This window comes from Vicugna pacos, chromosome 3, assembly GCF_048564905.1.
Source record: "Vicugna pacos chromosome 3, VicPac4, whole genome shotgun sequence".
Taxonomy (NCBI): Eukaryota; Metazoa; Chordata; class Mammalia; order Artiodactyla; family Camelidae; genus Vicugna; species Vicugna pacos.
The window spans coordinates 68021215-68039394 of record NC_132989.1 but is presented as its reverse complement, the minus strand read 5'-3'; the positions used below and the strand labels follow the sequence as shown (position 1 = coordinate 68039394).

Here is an 18180-nt window from a genome sequence, read left to right as displayed (position 1 = left end):
GTTACTCCCTGTGCTCTTAAACACAATAGTATGCTTTATGAAGAGCCCATATAAGCTCATCAGTTCATGCCTCGAGTCTGAAACTTTCTTCTTATCTTTCCATTTGGGATCTTTTATTTTTGGTTTTGTTTAGGGTTGAGGGAGTAATTAGGTTTATTTTAATGGAGGTACTGGGATTGAACCAGGACCTTGTGCATGCTAACACATACTCTGCCACTGAGATACAATATCCCCCTTCTTTAGATTATAGTGAGATCTGACTCTAGATATACCAGCTGTCAGAACAGCAGTATGATTAATCAGTTTTATTCCTGAACTTCACATTCAGTTCTTTATGTATTTGTTAGAGATTCACAGTTTGAAAACACCAATCATCTCTTAGATAACTGATTTTTTCTCAAGTACTAAGCACTATAGCCATTGAATAACATACTCTTAAGTATAGAAAAATCTTTTCATCTCTGATCCTGGGCTACACTACAGGCCTTAGAAATACCCTTTGTCCCTGAGTATGCCAGTGTGGGAAGGCACAAGTTCACTCCCAACTCCAGGTGGTTACCAGATGTAGTTGTCCTTCGTTTTGCTGACTCAGCTACGTGAATGGAAGTGAGTAAGGATTAGGGGTGAGGAGTTGGGGTAAGTTCTTGCCTCACTGTGTCCTTGAGCCATTCTGGGCTTTCCTCTCTAAAGGACAGAACCAACATGGGACCTTTATGTCTGCTTTTAATGAAGAACTGAGGCCATGTCTTCTCTTTAATTTCCCATCCAGAAGCCTTTATGATTATGTAGCAATCTGGGACTGTTACTGAGAGATGCCTTACTTAGTATCTGCTAATTTATTAATGGTCTTTGTGAACTCTTAAGACCCTCCCAGTGAGAGTTCTCTAAATGGGAAAGGTCTTTTTGACCTGTCAGAAGGCAAAGAGATGGAAGAAAGTTCATCTTTACTCACCCTTGCCCCACCCTGACCATCAGTCCAAAGGGGCTGATTACACACAAAGGATCCAGCGCACCTCACCAAGAGATAAAAGTGGAAATGATCTGTATTGTGTGTGGTAGTTACATCCCTCTGGGGAACTGGTTGGACATCATGGCACTCTTCGGTGCATTCCCTAATTGGTAACTGCATACCAGTTACCTGTCCTTCAGTAGTGAGATTGTCAAAAACACTATTTTCATTCTTTATCCTTCTGCCAAGAATTCTACTTTCTTTCCTTTAGAAAGGAATTTGGGTTTAACTTTGCCAACATGGAGCGGTAGTTGCACTGTTAATCCAGACTGGAAATACAGAATAAAAGAGGTTTGGGATTGGAGAATGGGAAGGAAAAAATGAAACTGATCACAGGAAGAACAGATTCAGTAATAGTAGATATTATCTGCAGAACACCAGGCTTAACCTATATATAATATCTAAATTACTGACCAAGTGGTTTTTTATTTTTAAGGTAAACTATTTGAGTTAGCAGATGTTATAGCAGCTATAAGCAATGCATACTGAAGTTGTTTGAGAACCCCAAAGATGAAACGTTTTTCAGTTAAGAGAAAATACTATGTTACTTTACAGAGTAAACATCTTTAATAGGGAATACATGCAAAAAGTGAAACAGCAATATCATTTCTGTTAGAAACCATTTCATGCCATAAAACATTTTGCTTAATGCATCATTCTTTATCTGCATCATTTTGGTATTGGGAGAACTGTCTTCTGTTTTCCTATAAGTGATAAAATTATGGACACATCATAATGGAATTACTATTGATTTTTTACCAGAAAAGAGAAAAATTGCATGATGAAGAAGAAAGAAAAAGTGCCTGGGTTAGCCAAGAAAGACAGAGAACACTGGATAGGCTTCGAACCTTTAAACAGGTAGTAAAAGTATGGTCAATTTATTATTTTTCATTGCTGTTTAAACAGAACTATATACACATTCCTGTTGTAAGATTTCTTTGCATTAGAAAGACTTGATTTTTCCCTTTGTTATTTGGTAAATAATTATAGTCATGGTAGACCTTTTAAATTGAACCTTGGCTTACCTCTTCTGTAGTGAGAGGAATGGTCAGGATCTTTGAGAAGCCTGGATTCCTCTTGAGTTGTGAGTTAGTTCACAACCGAGAATCCATTTCATGCATCCACTTGTTATTAATTCCGTATACGTCAGCCTTTGGTAATTTGTGGAAATGAGCAATGGCAGAATTAGAAGATGGATCAGCACACATGAGAAGAACTTGAGCAGTTCTCTTGCAAGGCTAATCCATGACTCTGGACATTGATATTGCAGCAGCTAAACGTGTTCTTGGAATGGTCTTAAACCAGGTAGTTCTAGTTCTTGGTGTATTCAGGAGCCTTACTTCCACCCTGTGTTCTGAGGGATCACCTTATAGGTGAAGGAAGGTTTTTTTTTTTTTTTAAAGGACGCTTTTAATCAAGTGAAAAGGGTTAGAGTGAGTGGGAATGGGGTCCTTAACACAAGGATAAGCCTTGTGTTAAGAAAATATTGCCTACCAATGCTTTAATGCTAGGTTTTACCATAGTAAAAAATGAGAGTTCTGTGTATCAGTACTCCAAGAAATTTTATTCCTTCTATTCTATCATAAAATGCATATATTGTTTTCAGAGCTTTTAAAAATGCCATGTAAACCTTTTAAAGAGAACAGTAATGTTTTAATTTTTATCTGTAAGCATTTGAAAATACATGTAAGAAATTAAGAATAGTTTTTTGTTAGCTTTCTGCATACCAATAGCATATATATTTGACATCACATGCTATTTTATATTTTACATTGGTATTATTTTTCTATTTAAATTAGTAACTTTGTTGACTAAAGATATTTCAGAAAAGCATGTGGTAATTCTGAACAGTTGACCTTTTAACTGGATACGAGGGGACAAGGATTTGATGATAAACAGGTAATAAAAAGTTTGATTATAATTATTTTAAAAGGTGTTACAGTTTGGTTTTCTGCATATTTTCCCTAAAAAATCACAAAAGCTCTAAAATAACATTATATTGGAGGGAGAAAATAAACAGCCATTTGTTCATAAATGGTTTTAATATAATCTAACCAGTTAAAATAACTTCTGATTTTTTTAGAGGTACCCTGGTCAGGTGATACTTAAATCAACCAGACTGCGACTGGCTCATGCAAGAAGAAGAAGTGCAGCCAGTCCTGTGCCCTGTGAAGGCCAGTGCGACTCTCTACAGGTAGGAGAGAAAAACGAGGAGGTGGAGGAAGGACGAGGCACACTCCGGTCACCCCAGGCACCAGAAGCCCAAAGCCTCACACAACTTGAAGATAAGTCATTAGCACAACTTGAAGCCACATCATTACCTCTCAGTGGTGTTACCTCTGAACTGCCTCCCACTGTATCTCTTCCACTTTTAAATAATACTGACCTTAGGCCGGGTTGTGTTACAGTAGATCCACTCCCACCGCCTCTCCCTCCAACGCCTCCCCCGCCACCTCCCCCTCCCCCACCACCACCACCTCTGCCTGTTGGCAAGGACAGCACCCCAGAGACACTGGAGAAAGATCTGCCTAGAATGGAGGGGACCGAGAAGAGGATCCCAAAGTCAGCTAGCGCCCCCTCAGCACACCTCTTTGACAGCAGCCAGCTGGTCAGCGCCAGGAAGAAGCTCAAAAAGACTGCTGAAGGTTTGCAGAGGAGGAGAAGTAAGTTAAAAAGATATTTTTGTGCTCATCTGTTGACTAAGTGAGGCATATAATCAAAGGACTGTTTATTTCCTAGGATATTACGAAGATTTAAACATTTCGTTTTTGGACTTTATTTGATAGCAGACAGGTTTTCAGGGTCTCAGCACAGCAGAATTCTTACCAACCCATTTTCAAATGTGTGAAGACACAGAAATGTGTACCTTCTTGTGCTCTTAGTTTTTAAAATTATGTATGTTCTGACTGAGTCTATTTGGTAACATATATTAGATGGCTCCTTCTGTGCTGAACTGATTCTAAGTTTCAGAAGAACAAGAAAGGTATTCACATCAGCAAAGGGAAGCTACCTGGGGAAGACTGTCACACTAGGACAACAGTGGCAGAGCCATGTAACATAGTTTTGGAGGACCTTGGCATACTCTTTGTATAAAGAAGCAAAGAAGAATAGGGAGTAGTAATACGTACAATTAATTGCACATCAGATATGCTTTAATAAAGCTATTTTTGAAAAGAACAGTGAATAATTCTGGCCTTTTAAGAAGCTTTAGCTTCCATGCAGAGAACATTTTATTTGCATATTAGATTTTAATCTGAGAGACCATCCTGTGAAATATTTCTTATCCTAACCCAAGTAGAATATTACGTAAAACAACTAAATGAAAAAAAGCACAATCACCATAATGAATCAGATTTTTTTTTTAATTAAATGTACAATACAATCACTGTCTGAATTTAGATTGAACTTTTTACATTATGGAAACCCTTTGGGAGTCTCACCCATAATATTAAAGATCACTCCCCAGCCCCCAGTCTGCTCACTTCTCACACAGGAAATGATAGGACTGTCAGTAATACTGACACGGAATGTGAGTCTGGAATTTTTTTTTTTTTTGAACAAGCATAATTAGGATCCTTTGTGTTTTGGAAACATTCTGTCCATGCTTCACCGTCCCTTGTGTAGTTGGTGTTTTTGGCATCTGGGGCTATCACAGCCCTAAAATCTGGAGGTTATGCAGTTTGGTTCTAAGTGCAGCCCTAACTGTAATTGTTCTCTTTCATTTTCTAAAGTGAGCTCACCCATGGATGAGGTGCTAGCTTCCTTGAAGCGTGGTAGTTTTCATCTGAAAAAGGTTGAACAGCGAACTCTGCCTCCTTTTCCTGATGAAGATGATAGTAATAATATCCTGGCACAGATAAGGAAGGGAGTAAAATTGAAGAAGGTACAGAAGGAAGTCTTGAGAGAATCCTTCACGCTGCTGCCCGACACAGACCCACTAACACGGAGCATCCATGAAGCTCTTAGAAGAATCAAAGAAGCATCCCCTGAATCAGAGGATGAAGAGGAAGCTTTGCCTTGCACAGACTGGGAGAACTAACAGGTAAATGATCTTACTTTCTTCAGTAGCATTCAGTAATACAGCTTTTATACTGAATGATGAATCTTGTTATATTTCATTGAGTCTGAGGTTCAGATATAGCGTGGATCATTCATTTGTAAACAGGTTTTACTACTGTGGTTTCTAGCAACATAACAAAAAAGTACTTTCCAAAGATATTCCTATGTAAATGCTGTGTTTCTTATATCCTGCTCATTAAAGTAAAGAAGTTATTCTTAATTTAGTGAAGTGGCAGTGTTATTCTGGCTTTAAAGAGCAGAGAAGTCCTTTTCTAATGTATTTTGATTGCAAACTCTGTTATGCATGTTGAATTTTGTTGTTTTGTTAGCTGCGCACAAAGGACTCTATAAAAGTCATTGTATTGTCTGATTATTTCGCTTTCTAAACCTTTAAAATTAATGTTTATCATAGTTACTCCATTGTCTAGATAAAATTGCAGCTAACAGAATAAATATATAAAATTGTATACATATTTTATTGAGTATCTCTCTGGTATTGATAACACTTCTGGCATTGTCCCAGGGTAGTAGAAAGTTGTCCCCAATACACTTTAATAGTTGATTCTGTAGTAATGTGGCACAAATTATTCTGTATGTAGAATTGGTAAAGATAGAACAATCCTAGTATATAGGATTGCTAATGACCATAACTGAAATGTAATTTGTGCAAAATATAAACTATGCAAATAATATTATTCTGTTAATCATCATGCTCGCTTGATGGAGTATATTTCTGTGGGCTTCACAAAAAGCAGGAAGACTCATAGTCCTGGTGGGAGTAGATAAAGGAATAATAAATTTAATCCTTGGCATAGTGATTCTTTTTTTACTTTTTTAACTTTATTTATGTATTTATTTTACAATAATTGAAGTATAGTTGATGTACAGTATTATGTTACAGGTATACAATATAGTGATTCACAATTTTTAAAGGTTATACTCCATTTATAGTTACAAAATACTGGCTGTATTCCTCATGTTGTACAATACGCCCTTGTAGCTTATTTTATACCTGATGGTTTGTACCTCTTAATCTCCACCTCCATCTTGCCTTTCCCCGCTTCCTCTCCCCACTGGTAACCACTAGCTCCTTCTTTACATCTGTGAGTCTGTTTCTTTTCTGTTATATTCACTAGTTTGCTGTATTTTTTTTTTTTTAGATTCCACATGTAAGTAATATCTTAAGGAATTTGTTTTTCTCTGTCTGACTTATTTCACTTAACATAATGCCCTCCAAATCCATCCATGCTGTACATCAGAAACTAATACAACATTTTACATCAACTGTACTTCAATTAAAAAGTAAGCAACAACAACAACAAAAAACAAACAACCCATTTAAAATATGGGCAGGAGAACTGAACAGACATTTTTCCAAAGGAGGAAATGCAGATGGCCAACAGGAACATGAAAAGCTGCTCAACATCACCAATATCAGGGAAATTGGCATAGTGATTCTTAAACATGCCTGATCTTAAGAATTACAGGATGGGAAGGGGCAGCTTATTAAAAATGCAGATTCATGGTCTTCATGACCAAAGATTTTGGCAGAGTAGAACTAACTGAAGTATATGTAGGCATACATAGTGGATTTTGAAGACTTAACTACAAAACACCCCAAAAACTGTGTCATTCGTTTTTAAAATGTTGATTAAATGTTGAAAGATACTATTCTAGATATATCAAAATATTACTGAAAACAATTTTACCCATTCCTTTTGGGCATGGGGCACATCAGGAAAGTGATCCACCGCCACACTCCCAGCCCCGTCCCTCCCCACCAGCACCTGCACCAATCAGTTGCTTAGCCAAAAGGATGAAAAATCTTGATAAGTGGTTTTCTGTCACCTTTAATGTACTCTAACCAATGTTTGATAGTAACACTGTCCTGCTACGAGTCTTGGACTCTTGGCATCCTATTTTCCTGTTACTTTTAGAGGTCTTAATTATCAGTCACTTACTGTTCCTCCAAATTGTTGGATCCCAAAATAATTTCAAACCATTTGTGCTTGTACATTTGTACCCTATGCTTTGTAGAGGAATATGAATATATATATATATAAATATATATACACACACACACACATATGCCTGCACATCAGTGTGTCTACTCACCATGTGAGTTTGTCTAGAGACTCAGTTGTGCCTGACTGGGAATCTTTTCCACACTTGTTATTTTTAGATTGTTGCTCATTTCACAGTGCTTGTTACCTATTGCCTTGTCCCCTTCAGCGTGTAGCTTCTCAGTAAACTGCTAAAGCGATGCCAAAAATGATCATCTTGGAAGCTGGACCTACACGTAAACTTGTGTTTAGTCCTTTTGTCACAGCGCCTGCAGTGGCACAGTCAGGGTACATGGCCCAGCAGCAGCAGCACAGGCCAGCCCACCTGTGTTTATCTTCTCCCATCCCCCCAGAGCCCAGCCAGCACACTTTTAAAAGACTAAGTATATCCAACACCAGAAGCAAGCCAAGGACTAGTTGTAATCCCCACCGATAAAGCAGCCATTGATAAAGAGCTGTGTACACTGCCTGTGTGTGGTGTTAGGAACTCATTTTTAAAGACTCTGAACTTTTAGATACTTTTCTACAGATGGCTAAAAGGCTATATAAATTTTAATTTCCTATTAAATGGTTTCTTTCTTACAGATTTAAAATCATTAATTACAAACTAGTTTCTTAAAACTTCATGAAATAAAAAATGAAGGTGCTGGAGGTGTTCAGCCTCACCCTCTTCTAAAAACTCATCTCAGATGTAGCCATAGGTGGTAGTGTCTCTTGAAGGGATTTCTAAACTTAAGGAAATATATATATATAATTGTATAGACCTTTTTATTGTTTCTAATTTGTTTCCTATGGGTTCCTTCCTTAACTTATGAAGTAACTATAATGATGGTATCCAACAGAAATATAATGTAAGCCAAGGATGTTGTAATAGTTTTACATTTTAAAAATTTTCACATGAAACTGATTTTTAGTAATGTTTTATTTTACATGTTATATCCAAAAGAGTATCAGATCAAATTCCACAACGTAGTATACGTATTTTTTGATACTGAGTCTTCAAAGTCCAGTTTTTACACTTCCTAGTAGTACCATCTCAATATGGATGCCAGGTATTCCATATTAAAGGGAATCATCCTACCAAAACAACAAAGTTGTGCTTAGTGGAAAAATACTTTATACAAAATTTCAGATTTTAACTTAAATTAAAAAGTTAGTTTCTCAGTCACACTAGACTGACTTCAAGTGCTCAAAAGCCACATGTAGCTGCAGTGCTGCAGTATGCAGTAATGCGGAACTGTAATAAAGTAAGTTCCATCTTTATTCATGTGCAAATCTGCTTTTATCTGACAAGTAGGTCTTTTATATATATTCTCTTGTGCTGTGGGTCAGTTCATGGATCTCAGACATAACTAGTTTGAATTTTAAAAGGTCCTGGTAAAAACCTCCATTTAAAGACCAGTACTAACTCTGTCCTCTAAATCTCAATAAAACAAAAGTCACTCTCTAGTATATTTTAAGGGTGCCATTTGGTAGTTCTTGTCGTACTGGAAGTTCATGAGGCAAAGATTTTAGATTGTATTTTTCTTTTTAGTGTATAGTTTTGGCATACAATGGTTAAGAGTGAAAGTGAAAGTTAATGTAACATACAACCTTTAAAAAAAATTCTTTTCCCTAGCTTTATTGAGAAATAATTGGCATACATCACTGTGTAAGTTTAAGGCATACGGCGTAAAGGTTTGCTTTACGTATATTGTGAAATGATTATCACGTTAGGTTTAGCCAACTTCTATCTTAAACAAAAGAAACAGGAGGAAAAAAAGAAAAAAAATTCTCCATGTGATGAGAACTCTTAGGATTTACCCTCTTTACAACTTTCCTGTATATTACACAGCAGTAATAACTAGAGTAACCATGACATGTGATCTTTTAACAGTGATCATAATTTGTGTTGAAATTATTTGGTTTTTATTTTTATTACTTTAATACAAACATCCTTAAACAAAAAAAAAGGTGCCTCCTGTACATCATCTGTATGAAAAACCACTTAAAGGAAAAATCACCAGTGTTCATACTGGATATTGCAAATGGTGTGAGGGAACATAAATACGTACTCTTTAATAGGCCATCCTTTTTAATACACTGTATTACTTTGTTTATAAACAGGTGACTCAACAGAATGAAAAAAATGCCTACAGTTGAACATCGGCTTATATTCTTTTGGAGAGCAAAATTTTAAACGTTTGGTTCCACATTTGGATTCCATTAGATTCAAAGTGTATTGGCTCAGTGGTGTAAAAAAGGAAGCACAATTGGCAAGTTATCACTTTCCCAGTCATTGCAATACATGGTGGTTAATATGAGTTTAGACGTGCAATGTTCCTGACTGCTATGAAGAAAAGGCCTTCTGAAGATTCCTGTTTTATAAGCACCTTCCCCACCTGTCCACCCATTTACATTTTCTTGCAGTGGCCAGTAAAGCTAGGGGTTGCTACAAGTTGGAAGAACACTGGGTTGACAGATTTACTGTGAGCTGTACTGAGACTGCTTTGGTGAAATCCATCGTTCAGTGCACTGAATAGTCAGTCATCTGCTCAAAATACAGAGCTTTTTCCATGTCAGCTTAAATAAATAGTGTGACACTCTGAAAAAGAAGTTAATCATGATAGCTGTAGGACAGGAGTTGGAAGAAATCCGATGGAAATGCACTGATAATTCCCACATTAATATCTCCAAAGGAATTTTCATAAAGATGTTCAGCAACATCTGAAAAAATACATTACCATGGAGATACACTTATTACTGTGTTTACCACAATGTGATACACTTAACATGGCATATTTTTAGAAGACCACACACTACAGTTTGTAAGGTTTCAAAGTAAAAATGTCCATGCTTTTAAATAGCTCTTCATAATTGTGAATTTATAATAGTTTGAATTTTATGTGCAGCTTTGTTTATGGAAAGCAATACTTTGTAATTTGATGTTTCAAATTATTTTTAGTCTTTTTGTTTGAACTATTGCTTGATTACTATAACTCAACATGACTTTCCTATTGAGAATCAAAATTCAGGATTCAGTAATAGGGATACAGGTATTTTTAACATGCACCATTTAAGTTTTTATTTTCATGCTCCACAGTGCAAAAAAAAGTGCTCTACAGATATGCAGAAAGTGGACAGGAAGAAAAGCCTCTGGCTGGTGTTTCACTGTCTTCTCACGCTTTGAGTTAAATTTTGGGAGAGAGCCTTTGTTAGTGTCACTAAGTTTTTAAACATAGGTATGTAACTCTAGTGTCGATTTTGCTGTAATGTCCTCAGGAATGCATCTATCTGAATGGAGCTGTTACGAATTCTCAGCAGGACTGTTGTGGGTTTGAATTAAGATGGATATGTTGGACACAGTTTACAGTACTCTGGAGAGTGTAATTCTGTGTAGGACAGGTCTTGACCTTTATATGAATGGAGTTAAGGGCTGAAGTACCAAAAAGAACTTTATTTCTTGTGAGGCAGTTCTCTGACCTAGACCCAGAAAGCAGTCCTTGGGTAGAAGCCCTCCAGTGTGCCCGAATTGGTGTTCCTGAAGGAAAAAAGAAATGCTTACGTTTGCCACTGGAAAATGTTACTTCCTCTCAAATAATTTTCTGAAAATTTTCTGGCAACAGGTTATATAAAAAAAACCTAAAATCTGCTTAAATGTTGGAAATATATTTTTTGATGAGACTGAGCATTTTCATAATACATTGGTTTTATTCTAGCATTATTCTCACACTTTGGGAATATTGGAAGTACAGATCTAATATAAAGTTAATCTTCACCCCCTAATTACAGTGGGAGGGTTGTAGATTTTTTTAACACCCCTTCAGCAAAGCATTGAAACATGCATTTTAACCTAAAGAATGACTGATTTGATTGACATATCTGAAAAAAAGTTTTAAAGGAGATTTGTAAACCTTAAAAAAATCATGTATCAATTTTATGCCTTTGGATACTTGTTCATAACACTTTTTTTTCGGTTTTATTTATTGATATTTACAAAAATACAGGAAGATGTAGTGTCATCACAGCAGAAGCACTGGAACTTGAATATATCGAGAGGGAATTGCTCTTAGTGTTAACAGCTGGGGTTCCATTAAAAGACAATACTCACTTTATAATCTGTTTTCGCAAGCCATGTTGTACTGTTTCTAGCAGATAACGCAGGGTGCTGAGACCCCTGCGCACCCTCGAGGAGTGTGTCCGCTGCAGTCAGCACACCCTCTGTAGTGCTCTGCAAGCTGTCTTACACCTGAAGGTGAGGAGCAGCCAGCTGTGCTCGTGCTCTGGTTAAATAACTTTCTCCAACACATCCACTTCCCTTCCTCCAGATTCAGGTTCCGCCTCCTGCAAATCACGTTACTAGAGGCCATCAACCTCTGGAGTTCTCACAGATAATAAACTCCAGTCCATTTCTCCAGTTGATTCCTCATTTTAATTAATAGGCAATTTCAGAACCCAACGAAAATTATATAAGCACAGTTTCCTTTTTTTCCTTTCCCCTAATAAAATGAGCATCTTTGCCCTTAGTATAAAATTTGTATATAGTTATGATGGTACTTATATATGATCATGTTTCCAATTCCAAACTTACCTGTACTATTTATGTGGTTTAAAATATTTGACTGTTAATGTATCATTTTGTATCACGAATCCACAAACAGCTGCTTGCTTATGCTGAATCAGTTTAGAAGTTAATTTACCAATCTAGTCTCAACTGCAGTATACTTAAAATAGGGAAGCAAGTAGATGATGGCTTGGATGTTTGGAAGTTAGTTACTGCTCACTTGAATGTCAATTTAAATATTTCCTCTACTAATATGACTAAAATTATGTATGTATAACCAACGTGGCATGTATAGAAAAGGTATTCCTAATGATTTAAAATCTTAATGGTACTGTAGTGTAGCAGTATGAGGAAATACCTGGCTAAAGAAGATTCTTAAAAGATGAGAATTGCTCACTTAATGTATATTTTATAGGCTTATTGAGTTCGTAAGCAGCATAAAAACAATCATTCCTTGGTTCTTCATTGTGGAATGAGATGTTTCTATAAAATTCATTTTTAAATGGACTGTTAGACACAGCTGTAACAGTTTATCAGGTATAGTATTTCCACAGTGGGAATATGGGGCTTTTTCATTACATGAACCTATTAAAATTTTAAAATTCTGTATAAAGAGGGGATAGGGCGGGGGGAACCTTGTTTCTCCAAAGCTGAACTGTGTAGCAGTATTTGCTAACATATGGCATGACCTCTTTATGTTATAAAATGTGTTAAACCGTAAAGCATATTTTGGCCATAGCAGACACTAAGAATTAAAACTCTTGTATCAGTGGGACAAAAATTAGTGGGCAGAACCCTCTCTGGAATGGGACCAGTATACAATTAATACTGTTTAACTTTATACATTCCCTAAAACTCCATTTTTAAATTGCAATTGTTGCATGTATGTATAAGGAAAATTTTTCTTTCACTAAATATAATCTTTTTAAAAAAACGCTTTTAATTTAATTATTATTTACTTAATACTCAGAATCAGATACCAACTTAAAGTGCTCATGGGTCCTGATCAGGGAGTTGAAATTTTATATACTTTACCAGGTTATTTGCAAAGTCTTTTTGAGCAGCTGTGAAACATTTAAAACTCACGGCATATGCATTGTTAACATGCATCTGTTTGATAGTGAAAGCAGAAACTTTAAGTTTTACCTAATTCTTGCACTGAATTTAAATAATCTAAAGGTAAATGTGCATTTTAAACAAATTTTACTTCCCATTTATTGCTTAGCATAGAAGGACATCTATGCCTAATGCTAGAGGATTGACCACAAGATTGATATCAGATGGAAGAGAGGTAAGAACATAGAAGCACCTTACTATTGGAGCATGTTGCATTTAGTGCTACTGAACAATTCAGTAGTTATTTCTGAACTTTGCTGCAAAGTGCTCTTTATTTAAAGCACATAAAGTCTCTGCTTAATTGCTTTGTAAAATGAAGCAGTAGCATTTTTTTATCCTATAAGTATAGTCTAATTTAAGTTTTTCCTACAAAATGAGTTTATATTGCTGCCTAAACTCATCTATATAAACAGGATTTTTAAAGGTGAGAGGGAGTCTGGATTCTGTGTGTGTGTGTGTGTGTTTTAAATGTTTGCCAGGTGAATTATTTCAAAGATCTGTTCATTCTGAAATTTTCTGTTTTACCAACAGTAAATGTACCACTTGTATTTGAAGAATTTAATTGACTGAATTCCAGATTCATAAATGTCTCTCCCCTTCTCCAAACACATTTATTAAGTCACTGTAAGGTGCATGTACAGAAAATACTCTGAGGTTGCCATATTCAATATTTCATCAATGTTCTCTCACACCAAATTTCAAAGCAGTCATTTGTTTTAAGGGTTAGGGGAAAGTTTTTTTGGAGGGAGGGGTCAGGTATGACTAAGAGAGGCTCAAATTGATGAGTTAAGGAAAGTCCGTGGAAAGTGATTTTCAGATGTATACAAAGGTATGGGTGTTGGGTAGAGTTCAATTTTAACAAGGGAAGTTTGGGGTTTTTTAACTTGAATGTTCTATGGTTAACTGTCAAAGAGTGCAGCAAGTTACTCTAGCTTCTCCTAGTACTAATTACATTGGTTTTAAGAATTCTCCATAATCACAAGACGACACTTTCCATTCATTTGTGAACCAAGATGGGTAGACAATACAACCCATGCAGTGACTTCTGACTTGGACAGAATCCCCACTGTTTTATTGAATTTCTTACTGTACTGTATGTCTTGCCATGTGTGAAACCATAATATATATTATAGTTTATGAAAAATCGAAGGCTACAGATCCTTTTGCATGAATAAAAGTCCATTAGGGCTGATGAAACTGACATGTTTTTTAGCCTTTCTGGTTAAATGAAAATTTTAATGGCAAACCAATTTACTAGCTTTGTGCAATATTATAATGGTAGAAGTGAAACACTAGCACATTGTGCTTGGCTTTTCAGGATGGCTTTAAAACCTGTTACACTAAATGGACAGTGTGCAGTGAAGTGTATTGTAAATGGCAGCTCTTGCAAATTTACAGTACTTAAATATGCTCAATTAACATTCTGAAGTATTAAAAGTACAAAGAAAAAAAACTAAGCAAGCATTTAGAGCAATACTCTGAAATCTCCAATAATTGTTTTGACTGTTGCCTTTTGCTCTTTAGTGCAACTTTTCTGCATTGTAATTATTGTATTGCTTTGTATTTCATGTTTTTTACACCCATGACTACAGAGTTAAGTACTTGTACACCAAGTATTGCAATCACCTTTCTCTTCTTGTACATGCAATGTAACAACATACAATTTTGGTGCTTAACAATATTCCTTCTTTTCTTTAATAAAAGATATTTATTGAGTTAAGCTCATTTGGTTTGTTTAAAATAGCATTGGTGGTTTATAATGTCACTTCACTCCTCAAAGAAGGAGCACAGCAAGTTGTGCATTTGTTGTAACGTGATAAGCAGGATTGAGAGACTACACCACCCCTGTACTTCTGCCTCTTCCCGACTGTTTTTTTCCCCCAATATGGTTTAGAAATGTCAACTTCCAAAATTGGAAGGTCCTTAAATGCCTTTCATTTTAGCAATTTGGGATCATCTGAATTGGGAGAAGATTATTGTCATTACATTTGAAAGTAGGGCTAGCTTAATTAGAGCCTTCAGATTCGCTGGCCTGATGCTGACCTGATGCTGCCCCAACACACAAGGGGCACACGTCTCAGGACAGGCCTTCTTTAAGGGACTTAGGTCCCAGATGCTGCCCAAGGCTGAAACAAGGCCTTGGGTCTCTTGTGTTGAGATGTGCTAGAGAAATTCTTGATCCATAAAAATTTTCAAGAAGGATTAAAAACAAGTATCAAAGACATCAAAAGATGTGACTTCAAATAAAATTCAAATAAATTCAATCCAAAAAAAGCAATTAAGTTAAAATCTCTTCAGAGGCAACTTAAGATACGAATAAATTATATAGCAGATCCCTTTGAAGTGCTTTGGGTGCAACGTAGGGCTAATATGCTGTGTGGATTTAGGAACCTTGTTCCCCAGAACATAGTGCCTGCAAGGAGAGTTATGGGGACATATATGGCCCCACACAAATTCCTAGGCTGTTAACTTGTTTCACTTCCAGTGACGTCTCAGAGTTGCAGGTGCTGGGGTGCTCTGTCACTCACGTCAGCCTCAGCAACTTACCTGTATTCTCGTGTTTCTAGAGCTAGAAAATTCCCTATGACTGCAGCCGTTTGAGTTATTTCAACCCTAAGTACGTATCTTGGTGCACTTCCTTGGTCATGTGGAGCCTCTTTATATTGGCGTAATAGTTAAAAGCCCTTTTTATCAAGTCATTACAAGTTTGTGAGTACAATAATGGTTTTTGAGGAAAAGCCTTAAGCAATTAAACTTACTGGCCAATTTCTGTCAGAATACTACCAAGAACAATTAAAAAGTTATTTATCCCCAAGGGCATCAAACACCCTTCGCCAACAGATGCTTTGTGTAATCAAAGACGATAGATTGGAGACGGGCCATGGTGGATGTCCCCGGGGGCTCAGCGGCCCTTTCCCGGGATCCCTGGGACTGCTGGGCCTGCGCTGTGCTGGTCACGGCCCAGAATCTGCTGGTGGCTGCCTTCAGTCTTCTGCTGGCGCTGGTGCTGGGGACCATCCTGCTACCGGCTGTCACCATGCTAGGCTTTGGCTTCCTCTGCCGCTCCCAGTTCCTGCGCTCCCAGGTACTCCCGTGCGCACCGCGTACCGCGCACCTGCGGGACCCGGGCTTCACAGCCTTGCAGGTCACCAGATTCCTGCTCCTGCCGCTGCTCGTCCTTGCCTGCCCTGGCCAGCTACCGCCGCCTCTGCTTGGGCCTACGCCTGGCCGACTGCCTCGTGCCTTACAGCCGAGCCCTCTAGCGGCGCCGGCGCGCCCCGCAGCCCCGGCAAACCCGGGCCTCACCAGGGCCCCAGGCCGTTCCAACTTCAAGAAAAGTCTGGGTCTGAGGACCCTCGAGCAAAGCAAGAACAACTCTTACAACTGCCTGTCGGCCCAAGAACTTGAAGCTCGAGGTCTCCCGACCTACCCTGTCCCGACTTCTGCCTCAAACAGGTCCTAGCAACCCCTTGGGGAACAAAACAGCAGCATTTGTGAAACCAAAACTGGTGAAACTTCACCACACCCCCAGAAATCCCACTTTCCCCTCACAACCCATATTTGAATCCTGAACATGTGGGCTGGACCCTGCACCCACCCCGCAAGTCCCCTGTGAACAGGACACTAAACCGCGTTGGTGCCCTTTTCCGATGCAGCTCGTGCAGCTCCTAGTATTTACGCGCCGGGGGTAGGGGGTGGGGGGTGAGGTTGCAGGAGAAAGAGTGATCAATAAAAAACTAATAAGCTGAAAGTGGGGGGGGGGAGATGATAGATTGGCAAACTACAGAGAAACCTTACGATTGTAACCATTTTCCAATGGAAAGAAAATGAAGTCTAGCGGGAGTAGTCCTAGAGTTATTCCTAAAACTTCTTTTGAAAGATTCAGGATAAGAAGCCCTACTCTGAATTAATTTTATTTTGAAGATATTCTATAGAATATTAAAAATATTCTATATATTTAAGCTAGAACAGTAAATTAACACTATTGACTTGGGAGAGGAGTAAGATAAGGGAAAGAAAGTAGCCAACATGGGCATTTTGTGATCTATTACTCTGAATTACATTATGCAAAAGCTGTACTATGGTTCTTTAGTAGAAACAGTCCACTTAGCAAAAACATCCCATAAATGTTTTAGGCCAAAATGATCTTTTTCATGCTTAAAGACCCAAACCTCTGAGATCTTCTTTGGGTAAACGTTCAAGCGTTCCAGTGGCTCAAATCTCAATTTAAAAATTATTTGGTCTTACCTCCAGGCCACTTAGTGACCCATCTCTTTTCAGAAATAGGATGACTTACCTGGGCAAGTATATAGGTCAGTGCCAAGTTTCTGAAACAAAGTTAACTCTTCCAGCAACCACCAGAAAATGCAACAATCAGTTCACTGTGACCAGTACCTGCTGAAAGGGTTTTAAATTTCAATTATGCATTTCTCAAATGTTACTCAAGCTTTGGTGTTACATTAAGGTGCGTCATTGGAAGGTAACACCTAGACACGTTACCTCACCAACTCTAGCGTGCTTTCCCCTGCATTATCTATAAGCACCGTGATTCTAGTCTTCAGTTTTCATAGGTGGTTGAGATGAAGAGATACCTACTTATAAATATTGCTAGACTTTCTTCATAACTCTTTTCTCTATCTTCTTCGTCTTACCTTTCCCCCTAGCTCTACATGATTTGTCATGGTGATTCCCAATTTTGTTTTATCTGGCTTATCCCTCTTCTCAGCACTAGATCTGTATATATTCAACTGCCCAGTGATCTCTTCTTTTGGATGCTTCATACAATTTCAGATATATCCAAAATGGTTCTCTCCCTTGACTCCTGCTCAGTCAAAACCTGGACCCAATCCTCAGTCCCCCATCCCCCTTTTTGTAAGCAATTCATGCAGTTCTGCAATTCAGAACCTGAAATTTACCCTTGCTGCCTTTCTCACCCTCATCCTCCATATCCAACAAGTCTTGTCAAGCCGAACTCCAGTTTACATCTGGTGTACATCCACTGCTTTCCCTGTCCTTTACCCACTCCCACCACCACCCCGGTCCAGACCGTGTTCATCTCCACTACACTAGTCTCCTAACTGATCCTTTCACTGCCACTCTTGTCTCCTTCCAGCTTATTCTCTGCCCCAAAAGTGGTGAGATCATGTCTCTCCCCTGCATAAAAGCCTCTAGTTACTTTCCATTGCACTTAGAATAAAATCTGAAATCTTCCTATGGATGACAGAGCTGAATGTAATTTGGCCCCTCCTATCAGCCCCATGGCTTGCTGAACTCTAGCACTGTGTGTAGTCTCTTATCTTAATGCCTGTGCACAAACTGTCCTCTTCCCAGAGTTGCTCCATGTTTTAGTGTGACCAACTTGTTTGTGTTCCTCAAAATTAATATGCTGA

The 18180-nt window shown here is 37.9% G+C and overlaps 2 protein-coding genes and 1 pseudogene across 4 annotated transcripts in view; 2 read left to right on the top strand and 1 right to left on the bottom strand.

Annotated features, from left to right (window-relative positions):
• JMY (junction mediating and regulatory protein, p53 cofactor) overlaps positions 1–14510 on the top strand; it is a 61843-nt gene extending 47333 nt beyond the window's left edge. For 2 of the 3 annotated variants that reach the window (XM_072958458.1, XM_072958457.1), the window contains 4 exons: positions 1772–1876; positions 3093–3672; positions 4741–5051; positions 9238–14510. In XM_072958458.1, coding sequence (XP_072814559.1) covers positions 1772–1876; positions 3093–3672; positions 4741–5048 — 993 coding nt within the window. In that variant the 3' untranslated portion in view covers positions 5049–5051; positions 9238–14510. The remainder of the gene's footprint in view (positions 1–1771; positions 1877–3092; positions 3673–4740; positions 5052–9237) is intronic. The other variant, XM_015244810.3, reaches the window with a different exon arrangement.
• A 519-nt stretch (positions 14511–15029) lies between these two features.
• LOC140695642 (transmembrane protein 88 pseudogene) lies at positions 15030–16461 on the top strand (annotated as a pseudogene).
• A 224-nt stretch (positions 16462–16685) lies between these two features.
• The window catches only part of HOMER1 (homer scaffold protein 1), a 135506-nt gene continuing 134011 nt past the window's right edge, over positions 16686–18180 (bottom strand). The window contains exon 14 of the mRNA XM_072958460.1: positions 16686–17188. The gene's annotated coding sequence lies outside the window, so the exon portion shown is untranslated. The remainder of the gene's footprint in view (positions 17189–18180) is intronic.